Here is a 26801-nt window from a genome sequence, read left to right on the forward strand (position 1 = left end):
CAGAAAGAAAGCCACTAAAAAAGAAGAGTCCTATTACTCTATCTAAATAAGAAAGTTATCTGATGCCGCTACGCCTTAAGTTAAATATGATACATAAATATTTTTTTTATTATTAAATTTTCATTTTATATAAACTTTAAATTTTTAATTAACTATAAATTACTCTAATAAATCATTATATCAACACGGCTCTGATAATCAAATTGGATTAACCTACTATAAGTTGTGTGCACTATGGCTTCACTAGTTCGTGCCGGCAACATACCTAGCCTCACTTCATGCCGAACAAACGTGAATTCTTCATGCACGGCATATACGGACGGGCTTATGTGATAAACTAAGACGTTAGACGTAATTAATCTTTCTCTAAAGGATTTTTCTAAATCTTGTTCATTATGTAGGTATGTATATTGCTGACCATTGCTTTTGGTCTGTTATAGAATTTAAAAAATGCAAACGCTCAAAAAAGGTTTCACCTCTACCGCTTATAATCAACATGTAAAATATCTTTGACATATAAGAATGTAGATCTGGCTGTATCCTTACTAGGGAGTATGGAAACAGCAGATAATATGCAAGATATTGAAACAGTTTAATATATTAAATGAATTCAGTAGAACCTCAAAATTCTTATTACAGATGGTCACGCTGTTTAAATAATCCCATTGAATTTCGTATTTTGATACATGCGGTTGTACGTTTCATTTATATGATAACTCCTTCCTGTTGGCTGTAGTCCAAGGGGGAATCCCTGTTGGAGATGACTCTAATTATGTGACCTTATCTTTTAGATGTTTCATACTTTTATTTGCAGTCTATTCTCATCTACGATTGTACAGCGTATTAACTTAAACAATTACATAGTTGTTTTGTAGGTGAATGTCAATGCTAATTCGTTGTGTATTAGTTGAATGCGCTTCGTGTATTTGTAGTGAACTTGTTCAGATGCAAGTACCAAGTCTTTCTTGTGAAAGTGAGAGTTCTAAGTTTCTCGGAAGCACGTTTTGCGTTTCATCGATTCACAATCTCAGATTTGACTCCGTTTACGTAACTCAAGGTTGCAAAGGTCTTTACACGATGGTAATAATAATTATTTAATGAAGAAACTGTTTGGCGGATCTCATCCATTTAAATGTACTCTATTACTTAGTCACTAGCTAAACAGAGATTGACGAACACGTAACGGATTCATCAAGCGATAAACTTATCAGATAGAAAGAAAATCAATCCCATTTTCTCTATAGAAATCACTGCTTTGAGATCTTATTTTAGAATAGTCGAATCAAATAGTTTGTTTTTTTTTAATTACGTACCGTTAGAGTATATCTATAGTCTATGGTATATAGTTTTATACGTTTAAAGTTTATCCTTATAATAATTAACTAATCTGTGGTAATTTTGACGTACGTATTTGATAACAGCTACGCCCACATTTATCTACCTAAGAGTAGGTAATCATTCGGTGGGTTTCGTCACATACGGAATAGGTCAGGGACGTTGTAATTTTATCGCATCAGCTGTTTGTCCCTCGCACTACAATACGACCGACTCTGATAAGCTGCCTCTATTGTACCCGCTGCATTTTTATATAAGCGCCTGTATAGCGTAAGACTGGAGGCATTCACCGAGCGGGGGATGCCTTCAGATAATAAATAACGAGTGCAACGATTGCGACCGCCACCCGACTTGGGGATAAAAGGGGGTCTCAGGGAGAGACCGACCATTTTAATGTCCCGACGCCAGACTTTATATTAAACATTCGACCTTGACAGTGGCCTACATCGACACCGGGACACGCACACACGCCCATTTCTCTCATCACGAAAAGAAATGCTCATTCAGAGTTCGTCACTTGTCTGTTATAAATAATATTGTCACGTGTTTGGTTACGGCGCCGCATGCCGCTAGATACCCCGGTTATTTTTTATCTTTCGAATACCATCTGCAACTTAAAGAGGTCAATATCTTCGGTATTCGTATTAATTGATAACATTTACGTTTCATATGTCTATAAAAGTATTAATAAAAACAACACAACCGTCAATATATTTCCAAGTAAAGTAAAAAACTGGAGCTTGCCACAACCCAATAAAGAGAAACTGCATACAGGTAGAACACCAGTTGTGTATTTTATTAAAATAACAGAAAAATCATGTCCCAATAATCCTGATCTGGGTAACAACGAATCATTTATGGTAACAATTCACCTTAAAAATCAGCAGAATTTTATTATTTACAGAATCGAGTTAAGTACACATATTAACATAAAGTAATTAACGTTGTTTTAAATTAAACCAAATATAATTCAACGCGCTCTAATCAAAGATAATTAGTTAAAGTTTTCACCAAGCGTAAAATTTATGAGGCGACGTCTATGATGGAGCACATATAATTCCCCTAAATGTAAACTACTACAAGAACAAGCTAAATTCAATTTATCGCCACAACCGTGCCTTCTTCGTTCACACCGTCTAGGCCTCTAGAAAATTTTGCGGTACCTAAATAAATTATACAAACCAGTGTTATCCATTTTTTTTGTAAGTTGAATACTAAAAGACTTGAAGTAAAATAATATCTAAATATATATATATATATAAATTACACTAAAATGTAAGCACCTGTTGGCGAAATACCTCATAACGATTAATTATTTAATGTTTAAATTGTGTTCAATATGATTTTTGTATATAACCTACATAAATTAAATTAAAAAAGAAAGCAATTCTTTGTGAGTGGAAAAAAGTTCTATATATTTCATTAAGTTTGTCGTTACAACCACAAATTTTAGGGAAACACAAAGGATGTACAGATTTACAATTTCTAATACTAATGTGTTGGTTCTAATTGAAAATTCCAAAATGTACTAGCATTTGAATTCGCTGCTCTTGTTTGCGAATTACTTTGAAGCAAAACCGCATTTGCTTTGGTAACATTTAAGGAAATGCTAATATTATGCGTGTGTGAGTAACGTAATGTGATTATGGTAGTGAATGTGGGTCAGCAACGAGAAGTATGGCAGGGTCGGGCGAAGAGATGCATCGTCTTGCGTGTTCTTACGTAATTTTATTGTTCGTTAACTGTTCGCCAACTGTTATCTCATTTTAAGATTTATAATAGCATCGTGTTCATGTCCCTGGGTTTGGAGAGAATTCTTGATTAACTTGCTAGTTCGTTCAAAAGGCTGATGAGATTCTGTGCCTCGCAGTATTTGGTGCGTGTCAGAAACCGCCTATAAAGAAAAAAAAAACAATGAAAAGATTTATAACTCGTCATAATATTACGACTTATACATTCAGTTCCTTGGTGGGTGCAGACAAACGTCGGCAAGTAGCCTTAAGTAATAACGATAAAAATTATTACTATTTCTTTCTTTCTATATCTTGAAGTAGTTCATAATTTTAAAACTGCTGATTATTTGAGTAAAACTTATTACGTAATTCAATGATAACACCTTCTACAATAAAATTGTTACGCATTTTATATAAGCTAGTACGATAGGTCCAACGAAGGCGACTTGCAGGTGTTCGATGTCGTGAAACTGGTCTGGTATCCGGTCCGGGCTACCCTGAACGGCCGACAGATGGCGTCAGAGGTCCGCTTAACATTTCAAATGTAGCCTTCGGTCCACTCAGGGTCCATTTCAAGTTTAAAAACAAGTATAGTCTCAAAGCTATGATATCTACAATGTACCAAAACGTTGGTTCTTGAGACTTAAAAATAAAATTATTTCCCAAATTATTATGGTGTTAGGGCCAGACAAATTGTTTAATTAGAGCGCGCACAAAACCTTATGTAACTAATGGCAACATAATTGGATCGTAGGAATCCGATCGTAAACAAGCTCGCTAACCTACTAAAACATATTTCTTTTATTTTGCTTTGCGATCCCATCGACTCGCTCGTCCGCCACTTAACGAAACTGGTTTCTATATCAAAAATTAACGATAAATCCTCGCGCGCAGCGGCAATTCCTTTTACATACTTTATTACTTGTCTTAAAATATCGCTATTTTCCCTAAGTTTATTTAAATAGCTTTGAATTAATTTCAGACCCGAAGTCGATAAGATTGCAGATTAAGAAACTGTAAACTTATGCGACGAACTTATAAAGTCTATATAAAATATTTTTTTTTATAATATGAACGGATTACAAACTAAGCAAAAATAATATGTATTTCTTTATAAAATTATGATTAAATGTATTGAGAGCGTATAACAGGTGACCCGTATTCCCAATATGCTATTATTGTTTGGGCCGCCACAGTAATGAGATGCATAGAATTATACTGATACATTATAACACGCGGCCAATCCGATCAATACTGCCCAATTAAATCCTAGCTTTCACACTTGCTAACGCATTTGAATAAGCTAATCAGTGCATCTCTACATAATGTCAATATGTGCATAGGAGTAGTGAGTGAACTCGCAATAAGATTAGTGTTAGCCCTAACGACATATAATTTGGCTTCTTCGTTGTTTAGTCTTTATCGCAATCTTTATTCTAATCTGTATTCTAAAACGAAAATTATATTTAAAATAGATGCAATATGCAATGTTCTTAGGCGTAAGTCAGTTGACGATAAGCTTTTATGACTCCCTAAATAAATATTTTTTTAAGTTCAATAATTTATTGAATAGTACCTATCTATCCTATCTAGTATATTTGTTGTACAGGCCAGGCCAGTACAACGCCATAGCGTTGCGTGATAATGCTGTTGTAGGTATGCGGGACATAGCTTCGTGTTTGTGTGGATTGAACAAAAGTCACAATATATGATTAAAGCCATACCAGAACTAAGCTGATTTGCAATGTTTGTTACAAAAGGCTAGTGTGCACGAACAAATAACTAACTGGCCGAGTTAGACTTTAGAGTGTCGGTCGGTTCGCTGGTAGAGCAGGCCCCCCCGCTCGGCTCGCTTGCCCTCGCTTAATGTTGCCAACTAAGCGCTTTCAGCACTTGATTTACGGTTAGATTTATTTTAACAAAGACAGTTTCTGTGCTTGATATAGCGCTTTTTGATATTGTATTTTACTTCAAGTGTTTATACACTTACCGGACATAATAGCACATCGAAATTTAAGCTTCGTTGTTGGGCTATAAAGTTGAATCTTTAGTTGAGTTTAATTGTTTTCAATTCTTTAAATTATTGCTTAGCCTTATTAATTTTGTAATGTAATGTCAGCTATCAAAATATTGTGCGTTACGTTTACTTTCGTCGAGATTAACAATTTGATATAACTCTTTAAATTGACATACTAACCATTTCACAAAATTTAAGCGTCTCTATAATATTGCCAGCGCGTTTTCTCTTAAAGAGTCGCCAAGCACAGCTATACATAATATGGGTCGGGCTCCAAGCAACGTGCCGTCGCAATATCAGCGGTGAAATCGCTCGTTCGCCCGCCCGCTGCGTCGCACCGCGCGCCTTGTCTGCGCCAGTCGTTGTGCGCCAACTGAAACGCGCGCACCGCTACTGCAATCGAGCGTATTTCAGTACAACCAAAGTATTCCATTTTATCCTGCTTATTCTCCTTTTCTCTAGTCGCGCCGCGTTTCGTTTTACCGTCTTCTCCATCTGTTATTTTTAATATCTTACGGGAAATCATCAGTCGAAGTGAACTGTCCTCTGTGTGTGTAAGTGTAAAAGGCTTTGCGTTTTAAACAGTGTGCAGAAGATAATTCAAGACGGCTGTAATCATAAGGCTGCCTGCGAACACAGTAAGTATCGCCGACTTAGGTCTTGAATGTAATAAAATGGGACGATTCTTATCTAGTGTTGAATTGCGACTGTGTGTGTGCCTATAAGGTCGTTCCACGACTGTGTGGGTGACATCCGACCGCTTATTTGCGTGTGTGCGTGGGCTCAATACTCGTAGATTCTATTTTGCGGCAGTGTGACTAGATGTTTGTTTTTATTATCATATGACCGATGACTGTTGGAAAGTTTGGTCTTTTCAAAATGTGTAGTAAGAACATTGTCAAAATTATAATTCTATGATTATGAATTGATCTATTAAGTGATTGTCATTGAAGAGTTAAATTTTATGAATAACTACATTCAATTGAAATCTGTATTCTTCATTCTCATCCCTTTTAGGGCTCACCTTTAAAATTTACAGATTTAAGCTTTTCTCTCAAGCGGTCGCCGTTTGCCGTCGGTAAAATTGTAGGCGTATTCTCTCGCTTCGATTCCACTCTATGGGTATTGGGTGTGTGTGCAAATACTTGACCTATTTAATGCCATTTTAATATTGTCTTAATTTAGTATGTGAACATGACGTTTATACATTTCAAACTTATCAATGTTATTTGAGGTTGTTTATGTTTCAATTGTGTGTTAATTATTTTAGTTGACGGAAATTTATTTGTAAGCGTTTATCCCTACAAGTGGTGAACATTATTATTTCAATTTTTTTTTAAATTATGATACATTTCAATAGTGACAAGTTGACAACAATACCTAAATATGTAAAAACTTATTGTGTCGAGTTTTGTATGTTAAAAGATAAAGTAAGTTTTGCTCGTTCTGTTTGTCCTAGGTCGAGATATAGCAGGAGCAACGTAATGCGTTCCTTGAATTATTGACTTCAAACCCATACTGTGGTGTTCACAGTGCTTCGTTGCGTTCTATTCTGAGCAGTGGACTTAATTTCAGACACATAAACCTATTGGCATTCTTCGGACACAAGCACACCTTAGCGTCGCCAGGAGAAACATGTTCACAATTACATCTCATTAAAATATTGCCTCCACGATGCACTTACTTTTTTATGTCTTCTTTTATGATATTAGTACAACAGACACACAGATCTTTCATTAGATTGATTGCGATTATGTAGCGTCGCATCCAACTTGTGGAATCACTTTAGAAATTGTACCTTGTTATTATCAACGTTCAGCTCTGTTATCGGCGTGTGCGTGCTTATTGTGTTTATGAGAAACTGATTATTTAATGCGATCTCACGCTCCATATGCTCCGACGCAGAGTGTCCTAACCGACAACAATTTTGTTTAAATCGACTCTATGTAGTCGTATTAAAATTAATGTGAGTGGAGAAAACTGGCGTATCGCACATTCTTGGGACGGGTGGCCGTTTAAAACAAATTATACGATGTGTTACGTATAGCTATTTAGGTGGGCAGTCATTATTTATGTTCTCTAACAGTCGCCTCAGTGTGGGTTAAAATCGGAGCAGTCAGCTGATTATGCGTGTGTGTGTATGCGTTCTTCGGGAAACACCTTTTGATGACGTGTGCGAGTTCCGTTTAATTGGACAGTCACATTGTTCCCTTGAATGCGTTTTTTTTAGTTGTATGGTTTTGGTTTTGATTCTACGCAATTCCTTGCCGATTTTAATATAACGTTCATTATTGGTACGTTGTAAGAGTACTCTAAAATCAGCTGTTGTTAGGTATAATTTCAGAAAGTTATACAATTTAATATTTGTTTAAATTTAATGTTGTAAAACATGACCGCGTCAATTTTATATCTATGAGTGAATAACGCTCACCATGATTCTGATGATCTGATCTACCCTTCAATCACTGAACTCATAAAGTCACTCTCATCTCCTAGGTGTGCCGCAGAAGGCGGTCTAAAGTGGTCCATTACGTGCCAAGTCTCAAACCCTCTCATATTTAAATATTTAGTTACTATACGTGATCAAATATCAAACAAAAAAAGGATACTAAAACAAAACACGGTTGCAGGTGATTCTTTGCCATAGAATGATTGCTAAGTATACTAAGAATCGTGGTTGCATATAAGCCAAGGTCCAAGCCATTTATTTGTTATTTGAGGTTTAAACATGTCATTTGTGAAGGTATACCCAGTAATTACGGTTAGTCATTTTGCCAGCATTGCCTGACGCTCATCATTGTCGAACGATGCCGTGTTTTTTCTCCTCAAATGACAACACGCGTCGATTGATGTTTGGTTAATATGTCTTGGAATTCGCTAAAAGTTTTGGGTTTTCACAATCTTGATATATATTTACTTTTCCATTGAAATCTTTTCAATCCAAAAGAGTGCTGACATTTGATTACTCGATACATATTACACGTGGTAGCATTTTTTTTTTCATTCTAAATTATAGTTTATAACAGCTAAATTAGTCCTAATATAAACAGTGTTGTGATGGAAATTTACGATCATTGATTCGACACTATTCTTGGAATTGAAATCGGGGAAAGTCGTTCCTCGTCCGTAGCACCTCATTCGCGTCACAAATAAATAAACCGAGACGGGTTCAGCAATAATAATAATTCGCCGAGCCCGATCAGCTGTTTCTTCCACCGACCCGCGTAACAGGTGGCCTATAAAGACATTCAATAAACTGAACCACACTTGTCTTTCGGAAACCTTCTATTTTACGTAAATACACACAGATGCACGTGCCTGTGAAATCCTTTTTTCATTCCGTTTTCATCTCATTCATATCTTTGCCTATTTAGGGTTACAGTTATCCTAATAATATCGTTAGAGTCGACATTTGTAAAGATTGGGTAATATTTAAATCAATTCCACTATTTTAGTTATTCTGTGCAACTTACTAGGGTTTATTCGGAAAGAGAACTGTCTAGGGATTTAAGCGCTTGGCAGTGCTAAATTACATATTTTGTTATGTTGATAACACTTACGCCATTGTAGTGCGACAGTAAACATGTTGATACTTATCATGCAAAACTTTAAAAGTAGATATATATATATCTATATGTGAAAAATTTAAATGACGCGTAGCATAAGAATATAACTTCGTATAACTGATTCTACAGTATATACCATTATACTAAACACTATTACGATATATACGTAAGTTTGTAAATAATGCAATTGGTATTGTAATAACGTCGTTAATTTAAACCGTTATTATAATTTAGCTATAAATGTAAACCAATATTGACTATGTAATAGTTTGTTTAACCTGGTGTTAATGTGGCATCTAAGTGCACTCTTTGCAAATGCATCAAACAATCTAGTAGTAGCCGAGCCGCTGAGAATGGATTGTGGTGTTCACTTGGTCCGCACAGAGAAATGTAAATAGGGCGAGCGCAGCACGTTCAAACTAATCGTGATTATGCGGCAATCTCGGCTAAAGGCAATCGTAATAAAGCCAGCATTTCGCTCTGAATACACGGCCGATGACGAGCCGGTTATGTAATGTAAATGTTTACGTATGTACCTACACACGTGCCCCGCTACCACGTGCTCTGAGAGAACACTAGCCTTGTGAATTATTTATTTACGAGGTAACATTTTCACACGGCGGTCGATGAACTCGTCGAATGATCTTGGAACGCTTTTACGCCGATTAATCTCATGGCCTCGGGTGACATTGCTCACCCTTTATTGTGTCGTACCATACTTGTATGTAGTCTGTGTAACTTGCGATCGTTTCGGTTCTTAAAGTTGTTGTATGAGTGTATGAGTTAAACAAAGAACACGCATAGTGCATTAGGAAGATATTGGAGGAACGGCTAGAAATATTATCGAGTTCTTTAACGTATTTTTCATCACACAATTCTGATGACCGAGTCAACTTTCTAAGCTGAATACATAATGGCTGACAAAACGGCTTTTAGGAAAAAAAATCGAATCATACCAATTACGGTATACCAAAGCGTCACTCTTAAAGCATGTCAATTGACCTTCAATATACTATAAAAACAGACGTATGAATTACACTAATTTTTTTGTTTATCAAACATTGTATTTTTTTTACGATTATAGAAACATTAATGATGTGATGTAATATGAAAATTATCATGATAATCCTATTTGACAGTTCAACGACCGTAACAACAATTTAAGACATTATTTGCAATTTTATTTTTTCTTATAAAAATAAATATTACACAGACTAAAAACATAATTATTTTTAAATGAACTTGTAGAAATCGTAAGCCGAAACGTAATAATAAAATTAGACTAATTACACTGTTTAACTCGATTATTTTTTGTTAAAATATGTAAGGGTTTTAAGTTTAGGAGAAGTCCGCGGTGATCGTCAATAGTTAATGAGAGTTAGTTATTATTATTATATGAAATTATCCCCAGATCAAACAACATAAGATTTCTTCTTTTGGGAAAGATTAGGATAGGAAAGTGTTTTTTCACATTTAAGACAAGAGACAAGTAATTTTTACAAAATCATTGATTACAGTAATACTTACTTTTCAAAATAAAATAAATTCTTTCAGCAAAATATCCTATCTACGATAGGTCCCTTAAAGTTCCAGTCTTGGGACGCGCTGTATATATCAATGTATTCTTTGTCAGGCAAAGACTGACAGTGTATACCAGCGGCCATTGAATATAGAATGATTAGGAAAGGAAACAGGAAAATCTAAAACCACAATGTGCCAGAAAAAAGTGAGGGAAAGCTAATACATGGCTACCTTAGATCATTAAGTTCAAAAAAAAAAGTACTGCTAGTACTTTACACACGAGGAGTATATTTGTGTTGCAAATGATTCGGCTTTTTTTCTCTAAAAAATATATTTCAAGAAAAACCAAATCATTGCATCAAAGCCTCATTTATCCAAAGGTTCAAATTAATAACGGGCCAAGTGTACCGAAGAATACTTATATTATATATACCTTTCACGCAATTTTGAGCAAGAGCCTGTCAGCGCTGTCAAGCAGACTTGAGAGCGGAGTGTTAGGAGGCGTTATGTGGTCGTAAAATATTGTATAATTGTATTTAAAATTGTATTAAAAAGACATAAGTTTTCACCTATGTTTGTACTTATTAAATAGGATCAACTTATATCCCAACTTGCAACTTTTTATTAGTTACATATTTCATCCACATTTTATTTAAACGATTATACAGTGGATTAATTTGTTGACGATATCGTAGATTTTTGTAGGTGGGATGTACGCTTTATTCTGCCTAACAAAACTATTCATACTTTTAAAAAATGTTAAAAGAGTTAGTTGCAAGGAAAAATTCATTCAGCATTCCATTCGTTATTAGCACGAACAGAATTACAAATCGAAATAAATTCTGTAATACAATGTGAATGCGATTGCTTCAGAGAAATACACAGATACAGAATCTAGATAGAGTCGCCCAGCACGTCCCGACAGCTTCCAACAATAATAATTAATTGACTCGTCCGTTCGTTATCGTGCTTTTATATTGACGTTCCCGAGCGAGCAAGCGAGTGAGGCGCATTCGGAATGTAATTTCCATAAAAACTTTTGTGCTCCGGACGTTGCGAGCGCACGTTAAAATCGTGGACTGGCAATAAAACAGCGGCCGGTGCGGCGAGGCGCGACGAGTCGTGCTATAAGTGCGAGCGGGACGGAGCGATAGATAATGGACTCTGAACGAAATGAAGAACGCGCGGCTGCGTCGAGCGAGCGAGCTGGGTTGGAACTTGAAGCACAGCAAAAACATCAGGCGGTTATCGTGAAGGCCCTCTCGCCCCGCACCCCGCCACCCTCCGGACTCGTCTGATCGACGCCGGTGCCTCGGCTGAGCTAACCTCGACAGCGGGGGGTCGTGAGTTGGCTCGACGGGCTCCTTCGCTTGTTGCCGCTACACAGAATGCGCTACACGGCTCACATTTTCTCTCTTGAATTATTGCTCCGTTTTCAACTTTATGAAGCTCAAGTTTTACGTGTTTGCCAGTCGTTTTTGTATGATTCGATAATGAGCTTTATATTCCGGTAGCGGTATTAAGTACCGTTGCCCGGTTATCGAAAGGGATCACCTGATTTACGAGCAACGGGCCTTTGCTTTGGTGAGTACCTTTGGATGACACATACCATGTGTTTGATAGTTTCCTTATCTGTCGTGTTCGTAATGTCAATGGGTCAGCATCATTGAATGCTTTACGGTGTTAATGATAAGGTATAAAACAGAGAGTTTTATAATTATTAAAATATCAAGGAGGCATAATTTTATATTAAGAAACACGTGTTTATATTGAATACGTTCCATTACAACAAAAGGGCCGTGTTCTATTGACACGACTTTGCTATTGTTGATGGCGAGGTTGTAATGTCAAGGTGCTTCGGGTAACTGTTATTTGTTAACTAATTGTGTATGCAAATACAGTGATGTGTTGTATATGCATACAAATGTTTGAGCAGATGTTGTAAACAAAAACTTGGAAGACCTATTCAGAACAAGACGATTTGTTTTCATTTGTCTATCATCAATCTAAGTTATTGAAATATTAGAAAAGAATGTCCTTTGGATTAGTGGCTTGATTGAATATTAATATTCCTGTGTGATATTCCAGGATCTGACCGGGCAGAACAGCAATGACTCGGGCGGCAGCGGCGGCGCCGGGCGCGCCAGCACGCCGCATTTGAGGCCTACACCGAGCCCCACAGGCTCCAGCGGATCGCGATCCATGTCACCGGCTGTCGGTGAGTATTAAGTAGATATAAGTTAATATCAATGTATTAGAATGAGTATTAGCACAAAGTCGTAGATGTTGATTACTCAAGTGCGTATAGTTGGAAGGATCGGAAACACGTACATATTATAACAATAACAATATTTTTGATTATATATACGTAAACTAGAGATAGTATTATCTACAAGAACATTATGTACCTTTAAAGAATCATAGCGTCAGTATTTATATACCCATCGAATATATGTAAATACCTAAAGTTTACGAGCAGCTGTGATGCATAAATTTATCTATTTAAGCGCAATATTCTCTAGTATATTAAACAGCTCGGAAACCCTTTCCAATATAAAAACTGGTACCATTATATAGTAAGTGAAAGTAGCGTGCAAGCTAGATTTTGTACGTCCTGACAATCACATTTTTTGACGAGTCATCACTGACAATTAGTTTATACATTTCAAACCTATTCACTAATGTTATAATGCACACGCACATACCGAATCATATTATACACGTAAAATGTTGACAAACCCAGTAATACGGACAAATAAAGTACAGACTAGTTATAGATGAATGATTAAGATTCAAGTCTGATTAACTGATATGATTACTGTGAAGGTAGTCTTTAAGTGCCGTTCCGTATGGTTTGTTTGCGTTTACATATAAAATTTTGGTTCCAAAAAAGTTATGACGTAAGAAGTATGTTTGGTGACTTTCATATCTAAATGTTACAATGAGATGTGTTTATTCTGTAAGCCAACGACTAGTTAGATTTTGACAAGTAATTAGTATTAGTCGTTAGGTACAGACTGAACTTCAATTGACGACGTAGTTGAAGCCGCGTAATATCAAAGTGAGCTCTAAGCAACCGCAATAAGGGTCATCACTGTCAGTACATAGTTTGCCAACTGTGTAGTTTCGCCAAAGGCGTGTTGATCGGATTCATTGTGCATACTTCGTCAGTAGCAGACGCGGGCTTTCCCGACATTGACCCACATAGAGCGGGCGCCCAGAGTACACCGTATTTTGCCCCTTTTGCGGGCGCGAACCACCCACCACCCACCTTATGTACGAGTGAGGGGTGGTCGCGGTATATAGGGCCTCGTGAAAAACTTGCCCCCATCGCTACGAGCACGCAAAACAGGACCTTTCTACCTCCGTCTGTCTACACGTCATGCTCGCCGGCCGGACTTGCTCTTCAACCGATACATAACCTTATATACCTAGCTGAAAAGTTATCACCTACGTTCGCTCAATGTTTATTCACACTACCATTGAGAAAGTGAAAACACCCTTTCCACTATGACGGTTCACTCACGCAACCAGTATATTATTTAGAACGAATAGAATACAAAATAATGTTCTTGTAACATACTCGTGGCACTTTATGAATTCATAAAACATATATGAATTAAGAAAGTAATTGATGATTGAAAGATGTAGTATGTAGCCTATTTTATAACTTATCAGTAGTTTGATAACCTTAAAGGTTTGTGATTGTCATCGAAATAAAGAAGTCTGTTAAACAGCCCGGTCGCTAACTCGGGTCACTAAGTAGATGCCCGCAGCCGGCTTAGAATTGTTTGACGACTATGTACTAACCTAGATATTTGATCTCAGGCCGTTCCATTCATAAAATATTGTCGAGTTCAAGTTACCGCGTTTCGCTTCTTGTACCGTAATTTAGATTTCGCCTTTTAAAAGTATACGCACAAAGACCACTTAAATATCGTCGTTCATTGTTGAGAAGGTAACATTTTTGAACACTAGTTATTTAAACGGATATTTTTATACCTATCCAATTTGGAACATTACAAACTGAATTTAAAAATTAAAGCGGAACTTAAATAAAAAAAAGTTATTTTTTTGACATCTTAAACAATTTCACTAATTCATACTAGAGTTCTTCGAAGAAATAACACATTTTTTGTGCAGTTACTTGAATAACCGGCACGTGTAAGTTGTTTTGCACTGCCTAGAAGTTGAATGCAATCATGTTTATTGATGAATTACGCAAATATTTGTTTTCTAAGTAGTACATTTTTATTTTAACTTTTATATCATCACTTCTAATTAAATGTCCACTAAGCAGCGAAAGTAATTTCATATAACGTCATTGCTATTTTATCGCGTCCTGCCTTCGAGCGATCTGTTTGTCATAACTGTGGCTCGTAATGGAGAATGCGAACAGTGTTAAGTTAACGTCAAGTAAACGTTGCTTTCTCAAAACAGCCAGCTTAAACTTGAAAAGACTTGGCGAACGGCGATCGTACCGCGTTCAAATACCGGTTATGTGACCGCAATACACCTTCACCAACGGATCTCGTTTGCCACGAAACCGCCCGCATTGGACGCCATGCAATACTTCGCTCCTATGTACGTACATATATGTGTAAGTCTCACTTTGTTGGTTTCTCTACCCGCCTGTCGCTGGATAATGTGAGTTGACGGCAACGTATATTTTTGGTCGGGCTTCATAACCAGTCCATATAAACTTTTATTGGAAAAATATGCAAAGCTGCTCAAAAAGAAAGTTTTATGCGTACGGTGACGAAGTTCACAATTTGAAACATAATGTAGGAAACATTTTGAACAATAACATTTAACCCTCTACAAAATGACAAAGAAAATTGTTTCGCTGAAGCTGACCTTTCTGACCCTCCGCACATCGCTGTACAGAAAATATTTTTTATTTTTTCCTTGCCCACGTAGCCTTTTGCGTTCAAAGCATTTTTATCATTACGTGTTTATTCTTGATGTCAATCAGTATACAAAATGAAATATCGAGTTAAGGGAAATAAAAAATAAAGTTGTTTGTGGAAGGTATTGTGCTCATTTCGAATCGGAGTTCCATCGTTATGGAATACAATGAAGCCGCAACACCGCAACCCGACGCGTCCGAAGGTGAATTGCGTATTGTTCGTCGCCCGTATGCAACGTGACTTTCAAAAACGCCTTTAATTTTCATTCTATAAGGTTTATTTTGCGCAGAACTGATACGACTCGAACGATTTATATTGTGTATTGTATGCTTATTGTAATACGGTCTAAATTTGATTGCTCTGATAGCGTTAAATCGTACATGGACACTAAAAGCATTTCGCAGTCATTCTGTCGTGCGTATCAGTAGAGGAATGCCACGGGCTAAGATAAGACTGACCCTGAGTCAACTTGGCTGAATTTTTGGTGCCGAAAATTGTGTACTTTTTACATTCTTCCAGCCGTAATGTCCCTTACGGGAAGTTTATATATTGAGCCATTGCCAGAGTGAAAATGAATGATAAGTTCAAAAGTTTATGTTCTTTACATTATGGTTTTATGTTTAATCCAAGCTTAAAGCGAAATGTATACACACATTTAAATGTCGCGAGCGATAAAGTATATACTTTTTATAAAGTTCTATTGCATATCTTATCTGGAATGATAACTTTATTAAAGATAAGTTTTTAGTTCTCATGTAACTCAATAATTTTTACATTATCTCAATAGACACAACAAGTATATGTTTAAGTAAGCTACTCAACTTTACTATAATAGTTATTTTTAATAAAATAACATTAAAAAATCGAACTTGTAACATTAAACGAAAGTGAACATTCATTAATTTATGTCCTCACCTGAGCTGATCTAAAGATATTGTCTAAGGAGGCAATAAAAGCGATTTTTTGTAATGGTCGTCATAAATTGTCATTATTGGTAATTTCAAATAGATCATTCATAGAACGGGGTCGTTCCCTTTTAGTAAACCGGGGAAATATACAAAACTAAACACCTGTGTATATTTTGTCCTCGCACAAAGCCTTACTGCCACGTGTCCCGCGTCCTTGATGAGTTCGACGTCCTTTTAAAGAAATTTAAAGCGAGATAGGTTTTTAGTAAACCTACACTCCGAAATGATCTGCGATTAGCGTTTGTGAAGTCTTTAAATCTCACATCTCTCATTGTCATTCAATGGCTGAACATTTATTAATTACAAAAGCAAGAATATACTATATATTATTTAGTTGGACACATACTTTTTAGCATATTGGTAAAATTAAATTTGGCTAATGAATGTGTTATTCTTCTGCTATTAGTGTCTGGTCCTTTATCAGGCACTCGTGGAGACTGTTGGGAGTCAAGATACCCTCGAGCACATACCTCTTGCCACTCGATTATAGACAGACTAAGAGATAAGGTAATTCGGAAGCCTGCTAAGGTACTACTCTTCGTATGCACACGTTCCATCTTGACGATGCATCAACTGGTCAGTTGTGGCAGAATGTATTAGCTCTCCTGTTGTGTGACTAATCAAGTCGTACATTATTGTCTTTTGTTAACATAGCTTTTACACATTAAGAAAACACTTTTTAAACGGACGGAAAACGGAAACGGACGGAAACGAACGCTACATAGCTTCAATCCGTTTAAAAAGAGACCGCTGCTGGCGGGGCTGTTGAATTGACATGTCAGTAAAACTCAACTATGTACATAACAATGTTTAAATAATATCAAAAAGAAATGTTCATCTGGTAATAATCATATTGAAAGAAAAAATGTTTAACCGGATTAAAGCTATTTGTATTATTATAAACTTATAATTATTTACATTTCTGCTGTAAAGCGCGTAAAGAAACGTCGGTAAAATTTAAATATATGTAAAAGCCATGTTAACCAAAGACAATAATAATCATATTGTTCAGATTAACGGTCTTTTGTGTTTATCATCTCGTTGTATCCCACATTACCAAATGTCAAACATCTGCCATGTTAGTCATAATGTGGACATTAAACGTAACGTAACGTCAATCATCATTTATGTTGAGTCAACGTGTTGAATTAATAAGAGCTCGGGACCTGTTGCAATATGCGGTTGCCTAACCAGGAATTAATTATATTCAAATAACGACGGAAAAGTGATAAATCTCAGTAAGTCAAGGTCAGTTGGGGGTTCGACATCGCATTCACCCCGTTTCACCCTCACCTAATGGTGCGGACATTCTTTCCCAGCCGGATTTCTCGCCCGTTAAAAACATTCACTTACATCGCCTACCCTCTCGTCAGCTGAGTTAATGACCCTTTAACGTAAACCGAGTCACGTTGTTTTTTTTTTTTTGCTTTTCGCATTTTGTCGCCGCTGGTTGTGCTTATCAGTCAAGTTTTTCCATTTCTTACATTATATTATTCAAGTTACTCTTTCGTATTTAATCAACAGAGCATAATATAATTAATAACGTCCAGTTCGTACTGCAATTTCAAATTTGGTCTTGTAAACATAAAACACATTTCGGTCAAAGATAGAAAAATTGGTTCAATCTATTCTGCTGAAACAGGCTGTGTTTATTAAACTGGCTCGCCGTCAGTGATCAATTTAAATGGAGCGCCGGCGGACAGCGCCGCCGTGTCGCCGTTTGTTTCAACTAGGACGCTCTTGTTAACGCTATTGTCACACGTTCACCATTATATTGACAGACAAATAGAGTCTGCAACAATGGACGAATCCGACCTCGGGAGACGGTTTTGTCGGTTTTGCATGGCACTGACAGAATTACATTAAGGGTTGATTGTTGTAATGATACTTGGTTCAAGCTTTTGACGCAAATTTAGGAATAAATTCGTCATAAAACGTAATTATATTTATTTATTTATTAAAGTACACCACGTCATATATAAGCATTTTAATAAAGTTGCAATCTATCTATTCTAAAATACATCACATTTAGGTAGGTAGGTAGGTAGGGTGGACTCAATTTCCGCACTTAGACGCGTAGTCGGTCCGTTGTGCGTAAAAGCCCTGGCTAATTTAGCCAGCCTAACTCCTTCCAGAAGCACAGAAGTCTCTCGGGCACTTCACAGGCTTCGCGGAGAATATAATACCTCACATTTATGGTGAACATATATTTTAGAACAAAAAAAATGATAGTTAAAATATTACACATCCGATAACTAGTAATTTTTTTCTTTAGGATTAGGTAACAGATAGGCACTTAACAACGCTTTTTTTTTAAATTGATCAGCCCACTACCGAATATATGAAGCTCTAGCTCTTGTTGCCATAACTAGTAATAGCAAAATATAGAAGCTGAGCTGATGAAAGTTGTACAAGAAATAAAGATGAGATATCCAGTTAATAAAATTTGTTTCGATAGACTTACGAAATGGCTGATGTGGTTTTAAATTTACACAAATTAAATTGGTTAAAAAAGTTATAGTCTCCAAATGGAGCGGATTTAAATGAAAATATATGCATAAATATAAACGAAGATTCACTCTCTATTTAAATAATACCAGTATATAAATAAGTATTTTCGACTAAATTAAAGAGAGTTATAACTCAGAATTAGCTTAATTGTATTATTCCTGCTCCGACTCTGTGTGACCACTTTCTTGCGGTATATACTAGTAGCCGCCGCAAAGTGGTAGTTGCATTGGCCGTGCAGTGGTCATAACTATACAGCATTACGACCACGTAAATATACAATACAAGCAACTACATTTCTCAATTACTCAGTGTAGTTAAACACCGGTCCCTCTATGTCTACAGTATAAACGGTGTGATGATAACAAACTATAGAAATTGAAAGAGTCCCTGGCAACGTAATCCAAATAATGATCGTATAAAAATTGTATTGAAGAGCTAGTACTCATCTCATTTATATTATTTAAATTCGGAATCGTTGTAGATCGTATATGTTAATAGATATTTCAATCTAGCCCAGATATTTCTTAAGTTTTCATACAATACATTTTACATCCGTTATTATGCAGAGTAAAACCCACGATGGACTGAATAATGGTTATGATAAGTCATGAATTGAACGTGAAGTTCTCTTAAATCACAGCAATGCAAATAAATGTCAAACGACAGTCAAACGATTGTATGAATGTAAATTAAATAATGGATAATTTGTTTTGAATCTACTCTATGACAAAAGATATTCATTTAAGCTTCTTGCAATACCTAAAATATTGACTTGTAATTATTCCGACATTTAATGTGATTTACTATTAGACAAATATATTTTCGTCATGTAAGGGCAACATTCTAACGCAATGAGAGCCGCTTCTGAAATAATAATAACGATATTGAAAAATTTAAAATTTGAATTAAAATCATTTAATTGTATTGTGCTACTAAAAGTAATATATCAAAACGTGGCAGTAAATTACGAATCGATTACCACTAATAAACATAGGTTTGCGCGGAATGCGTCCGCCATACAACGCACCTCGCATATGCCTTACCGCATTCTAGTACCTACCATACGTGACATCAATATGACCAATGATAAACAATGCAAAATGCTCCTTATCTTGTGTTGATTAGTTTCCATTATCGTGTAGGAGAACTTGAATGAGGTGACTCAGTCGAAATTCAGGAAATAACAGTTTCACCTGTTGCGGTTGAATACTGCCCACGGGCACTACGTGATTCATCTCAGTTTGTTAACTGTTTATTGATAACTTTCATTGATTAGAGTTTAGCATGTCTTATTGTGTTTATACTCGGGTTGATTATTGGCTCAATCGTGGGTATATCGAATTTGAATTCACAGTTTTTCTAGTTTTCAATGAAATTGTTCCAAATAAAAGAATTAAATTGATTTATATTTTCTTAATTATATGTTTATTACGAATCTAGGCGGCGGGTAGAAAGTAAAGACCTCGATTAGTGGCCGCCCTTGACAGAGCTGGTTACCACGATTGTAAAACTCACGCGCACTGTCTTGCTCTTTGCAATGGTTTCATTTATCTTGTCCGACGTTGAATTAAATTATCGTGCAGTATTATTAATCGTTATTTATGTAACTGAAATGTTACAGAACTTTAATTGGCATGACCTACTCTTAAATTGTTTGCCCTTTAATATTTAGAAGGTCCGCTATATATCGTTTGTTTTTGAAAATTAATTTATTTGTCCAGCTTTGTTGACGAAACGGTATATTTGTTTTCTTATTTATTATCTTTCTTATATATTAGCTTATTTAAAACAATTTTCTATGTAAATATCATAAAAATTTCTTAATTGATTACTTTGTCTTATTCGCTAATATTTTTCCGTTGATTCGTTGAATAGGCATCGTGGTCACATTTTATATAATATACTGTGTTTAGCTGCTCAAACTTTGGTGGTACCTCGATAACTCGAACCGCGTTAAGTCGAAATCCTCAGTAAGTCGAAAAAAATTTGCATTACCTTCCGCTGAACCCCTGAATACGCAGTCTCTCGAATTATTAAGACTTTCTAACTCGAACAAGATGTTGTCCCTACGAAGTATTACTAACTCGAATTTCAAAAAGGAGACTTTAAGGTTTAGTTAGTAAACTATAATGACGTCTTACTTGGAACTCCCCGAAATAATGTTAATAAAATCCAAAATGAATGTTCTGGTTCGGGGCTTCAAATATATTGTTTTTATCTTGTACTCGTGCCATGAATGAATACATTTAGAAAATTGTAATTCAAATTCGACTCTACTAATAAAAAAATACACCTAGAATTCGCGCCTCCGTAAGTCGAAATTCCAGCAGTTAAAACATATGTACCTATCTCGAAGTTTTTGTTAAGTCGAAAACTCGTTAACTGACATTCGAGTTATCGAGATTGCACTGTAGTTGTAATAGTTATGCTTAGTACATTTATGTAAATGTATGAAAAGATCTTCTATCTAAATGTATGAATGTACGTTCAGTAATGAAATTGTATTGCTTTTCTCAGACATGACAGTAAGGGAAATTATCTAATTTTGTATTCACATGAGCTCGTTCATCCTATTGTAGACATGAAACAATGCTACTATAGTAAAATTAGCATAGCAGTAAAAATAAAACAACATCAATCGGTTTTGTTCTGATCTAATTTGGATAAGCCTGTGCGAGCATTTTTACAATTTCAATTTTGTTTTATACTCAAGGCTTGCCGTCGCCTCTTTATAAAAAGCGGGACCGGTGTCCCTTAACATACGTAAACCATAGATATCTATTATGTATATGGATGGGCACATTACCTTATCTATGATTCACCGGCGCCTCGCTGTCTACCCAATGTCTCATCGTTCTGTGACAATGAGATTATCAAACGACCTAACTTAAGTGTTCTGCATTTAATACGAGATATTCTTATCTGAAGTCTATCCAGGTTAGCATTCGTGTCATTAAAAACACATTGACGTTTTAGTTACGCAAGAACTAACTTGTCTTTAACTATTTCAAAATATGTGAGGAAAGGTTGTCTCTATATTAATTTTCTTGGTCAACTGTTTACATATTGCTAGTAGCACTCGAGCCGTGACACACAGTGTAGTGTAGACGAGAAAACTGGAAAGGGTTTCGCCATTTATAGAACTAAACGCTCAATGTTAAGATTAATAGACGATCGCGTAACAGTAACGTAACAGTCAAATCGACCCACATAAAAGCTGCAATACCACTTTCGTCGCAAATCTCGGCCTCGGTCAATGTGTATGTCGTATGCACTTATACGGTCGCGGTAAAGTGCAGAGAATTCGCAGGCTAGCGGTGCATGCGGCTCACGTTCCAGATGAAAACGAAAGTGATCCGGTGCGTCTCCCTCGATTGATGCAGGCTTAGCCGAGCCTCGTTAACTGTATTATTCAAATCGTGAGTGTAGATCGATCACACGCTCAAACATTGCTTGCACTCTCGGATACAATTTAATTCAAGCGCCTCCCTCGGTATTTTGCATATTCCCGTTGTTTCGGCGTTGAATTTTTTGATTTGCCAAATCAAATCTACAAATTGGTTCGTATTTTATTATAAATACTCTCCGAATATTGACAGCGATCGTCTATTTTCACCTACTGACCGATAAAAATAGTATGACCTTCATACAATTAATGTTATCTACAGAAGCAGTATTGTTTATCTCATATTAATACACACTGCCACACAAAAAATAGAACAAAACATACAATTTTATCGTCACAGCTGTTTGCTATTACGTGTATTTATCTTGTTACTAACTATCTTGGCTTTATCTTTTAAGCGTTATTATAAGATACAAAATATAAGAATCCTGATTCTACGTTCTGTCAAGTGTATGGAAAGAAAGAACAACAACAGCTATTACTATTACGTATATTGGTGGTAAACAACGCCGAAAATCATTTAAAAAGTAAAGCAAAGCGGTTACATTGCGATTTTCGAATTTTTAATTTTTATTTCGAATGCATATGTTGACATGTTATTCTTTCTCAGTATCGCAGTCATATTATGAATTAAATTAATTTTCCAGGTACGCAGAACGTCAGTATGCCACCGCGACCGTCATCGTCATTATCGGACGGCGGCGGCCCGCCAGTGCGAGCCGGGGCCCCGGCGGCCGGCCCGCCTCCTTCAGGGGCTCCGCCGCCTGGGGCCATGCTCCCGCAGTCGTACCACTATAAGCCCGCGCCGTACCCGCCCCAGCCCTATGGATATCCACCGCCGCGTAACCATCCCTATCCATATGGCGGGTACCGACCTACGCCGCCACCGCATCCTTCACAACACTATCCACCGCTTAAGGTGTGTATTATATGAAACATTCCAAATCTCGTGACTCCACGGTCATGGCAATTGCTCAGGGAAGCTGTAGTGAAATTTATTAAAAGGAAGAAATATCATTTGATCAATAACATAACATTTCATTTCTTAGCTATAAATGTATCTCATTTTACAATATGCTGGCTATCTTTTACGAATCTTTTTATTCAACTTTTTTAAGTAGTAGTTAGTAATATAATATGTTTTCAGGGTGGTGTGGGCCGTCACATGGGTCCGCCGGGTGAATCAATGGGACCGCCAAATGCGCCGGGAGAGGCTCACGATAACGGTCCAGCGCCTCCGGCAACGGCTCTTGTCACGACCGGCCCCGATGGAGCTCCCTTGGACGAAGGCAGCCAGCAGAGCACGCTTAGTAATGCATCCGCAGGTACATTTTTTCATTTCCTTATACTAACTAACCATTATAATTTTCAGTTATTTCGTACAATATTTGTTAAACTTGTCTTAAGTTTTACTTATAAAAAAATTAGATTAAATGTTAAATTCTGCGTTTTCCAGCTTCGGGCGAAGAGCCATGCGGCACAGGCAAGGGCTCTCGCAAGGATTATGGCAGTGCGGCGCCTTCGCCCTCTCCGGGAGGTGGCTCACATTCCTCCGCCCACGATGACTACGAGACTTCGCCGTCGCCTTGGCCAAGACCACCCTCTAGTCCCGTGAGTGAAATACCTATAGGACCACAAAAATTAAAGCGTGCATTATCTATTAAATCCTAAAAATACATCAAATATTAGACCTGTGTGTGTATCACTAATTGTACCACAAACGTTACAAATTGATATTCATCAAGACGTTCCTTCCATTAGAAACAAGCATATAGGAATATTTATATTACATTTAAATTATCATTATTATTATTACAAATACTAAAACAAGGACACCCAATCAACACTCAGCCTACGTTAGTTAGCCTACAAACATACAATTAATCTGTATTACCTAATGTAATATATTACGTTAGCAACGTGTTTATATTACGTAATTCATTCAACAACTTACAACACAGTCATTGATACAATACACGTCTTATACTGTACAGATATTTATGTATGTGTTAAATTATTAGTACACATTCTAATCCATAATGTAAAAGTTTACATCCACGGTGTACTTAGGTAAATCAATAGCTATGGTGTAACCTACGTATAACAATACTATAGAAATGTAGTTTATAAAATGTTTTCAACACGGGGAGCATTAAAAGGGACTTGTAATTATCTGATTAATTTAATAAATGATTATTAAAGTTCTATTAAACACCTTCTGTTTCAAAGATTATTGGCGTACGGTCTATTTCCTATAAACATACTGTAAGTTTCAAGTACTTGAGTTGTTTCGACGCGTTCATTTGGAAACTAATATAATATAAAAAGGAATAAAGTATTCAATATATATTTGGGGCTTAAAAGCCCGATCGTCCTGTATTGTCATACTGTAGTCATTAATAGTATCTGAAAAGCTTTATTATTTGATTTATAACCTTTTGTCTCAGAGTATTCAGGCTTGACCACAATCAAAATTAAGTTTCTATTGTATTGTTACTCGTTGGATGTTAATAAATAATTATAACTAATCTAGCACATTGTTTCTTGTTTGCACCTGTAGCACAATTTTAAAATACACTATAACTAAACTAAAAATTAGCAAGTTAGGTATATAAAATGGAGTTGGTAAGCATTGCATTGTCGTATCTTTCAGGTGTTTAACAGTCACATACCTCCGGAGTCCTACAGATCAAAGGTTTATATCAAGTTAAAAATCACTAAGCATGAGTAGTGCTCGATATTTTATCTCTTTTGCAGGATTTGGTTGGTGTAATGTTGATTGTATTGGAAATATAACAGAATGCAAAATATTGCTTGCCGTAATTTCAGCATTTGAATAACAAAGCATGGCCAATGCAAATGCTATGCTCTATATTATATTTATGACGAAATCTATGTTGTTGTATTCATCAAATTTATTAACGCAAAATCTTTTTATAATTCTTCTATAGCAATGTATTTAGGTCTTGATATTATATTGACTGACTTACAAAATTATGTATATCTTTTGACAGCTTCATTATTTTTAGTTTAACTATGTATAATCAAATCATTACACCAAACATCTTAGTTTTCCTTTGGTAAAGAACATTTTCCGTTATTAGTGCCGCAATGCAAGGTATTATGTTAAGTTGCCATGCATTTTTGAATTCCTTCAAAAAGTTTCAAATTTTAGAACGCTTTCTGCTACCTTTCTCTAATTGGTGTTGGCTCGAGAATCTGGTTTTATGTTGTATATAATAACCATATTTTGCCGGTTAGTTTTATTTAACGACAGTCTTAGGGTAAGAATCAGGAGCCGAGACTTATCCCTAAGTATAACTCGTGTGACAAAAACGTTTCATTTTGACATACGGGAGTCTTATTTTTCGCGCTGAGTGTTTAAGCTGAGTCTTGCGATTAGAGATTCGATCTGTTTCATAACGAACAAAATGCTTTAGAAAAGCCCTTCAATGCTACATTATGCTTATTTTATTTTAATTTAAAGTAGCATGTTAAATAGCAGTTTATATCGAAAATATGTTCACTAAATCATACATTTTATCACTCGAATTGCGTTTAATGCCTTTACTGAGGCGCACGTTTTCCAACAACAATAAGTTCTACAACGTTGGCTTAAACCAGGACTCTATATCCAAAACACTAGTCCTAATTATTACAAGTAATTACGACTAAAAGTTATACAAAGCGAGCAGTCTTCTACAGTAAGAATATTTCTCTAGAAGAGAATGCTTGTCAAAAACGGCTTTTGACTGTCGTCTAGTGTTTAGGACTAGGATTTTGGTATTAGTCTTGCAGTTCTTAAAGGAAAAAATATACATCAATGTCTATAGACAAAATGTGCATATTTTCGATATGCTGCGCCTGAGCAGTAGTTACGGGGTATATGATGTCGTGTGTTGCGCCAGAAGTCGGACTCGCTGGTCAAGCTTTACGAGATGGACGACGCCCCTGAGCGGCGGAGCTGGGTCGAGAGGCTACTCGCCTTCATGGAGGAGCGCCGGACGCCCATACCCGCCTGTCCGACCATTTCCAAGCAGCCCTTGGATCTCTACAGGCTGTATCTACTTGTGCGCGACCGGGGTGGATTTGTTGAGGTGAGTTTTAGAAGTAATTTGATCAATCGCGCTTATGATTAAGATCAGCCGCTATCTTACTGAAAGAACTACTAACGGTTCTCGAAATGTTTCGAAAATATACTATAAAGTGCCGTCATCTAACTCCTACTAAATGTACCTAAAAACAAGCGTGAAAAATCTCATCTACATTTATAATATAAAGTAATTTATGTTATAAAAAACGATGTAACCCTAACTAATATACTTAGCGATTTAATGTGGATGCGTGTGCAGCTTTATGTGAATGGCAATAAAGTTTGAGGCTTTAACGACACTTAATAAATTTTTATCATTACGGGCCAGGCATTACAGTGTATTTTAAATAAACATTAGTGTTGCCAGGGCTAGCGTTAAGAACAGAGGTGTTTCCATTATTATTAAAATTAATGGTGAGATTTCTAGTCGTTAACAATAGAAATTATTGCTGTCGTTTTATTCTTAATGTTCTCATTCAGTCTTTGTGTAATGAAAATTGCATTTAATAATACTAGTGATGGCTGTTTGTGAAAGTTAAAGCCATTCAAATAAGCCATATTTTTTAAATGTCCTTTTGAATAATTAACACGCAATTTATTAATGATTTTATTAAAATAACTTTTCACATCACAATTACCTTTTTCGTCAAAAAAAATTCAATTTAGTCTATAAATGTTATTTTATGCTTTTGTTTTGCCTTCCACATTTCTTAAATTATTTAATATTTACAATAAGCCTTG

General features: G+C 36.1%; 1 protein-coding gene across 12 annotated transcripts in view; it reads left to right on the plus strand.

Moving 5' to 3' along the window:
* The window catches only part of LOC123710160 (trithorax group protein osa), a 71497-nt gene that overhangs the window by 36048 nt on the left and 8648 nt on the right, over window positions 1-26801 (plus strand). For 9 of the 12 annotated variants that reach the window (XM_045661896.1, XM_045661907.1, XM_045661905.1 and 6 more), the window contains 6 exons: window positions 12261-12390; window positions 22615-22886; window positions 23115-23292; window positions 23424-23578; window positions 24621-24662; window positions 25876-26064. In XM_045661896.1, coding sequence (XP_045517852.1) covers window positions 12261-12390; window positions 22615-22886; window positions 23115-23292; window positions 23424-23578; window positions 24621-24662; window positions 25876-26064 — 966 coding nt within the window. The remainder of the gene's footprint in view (window positions 1-12260; window positions 12391-22614; window positions 22887-23114; window positions 23293-23423; window positions 23579-24620; window positions 24663-25875; window positions 26065-26801) is intronic. The other 3 variants (XM_045661897.1, XM_045661901.1, XM_045661902.1) reach the window with 3 other exon arrangements.

Source organism: Pieris brassicae, chromosome 5 (genome assembly GCF_905147105.1).
Source record: "Pieris brassicae chromosome 5, ilPieBrab1.1, whole genome shotgun sequence".
Taxonomy (NCBI): domain Eukaryota; kingdom Metazoa; phylum Arthropoda; class Insecta; order Lepidoptera; family Pieridae; genus Pieris; species Pieris brassicae.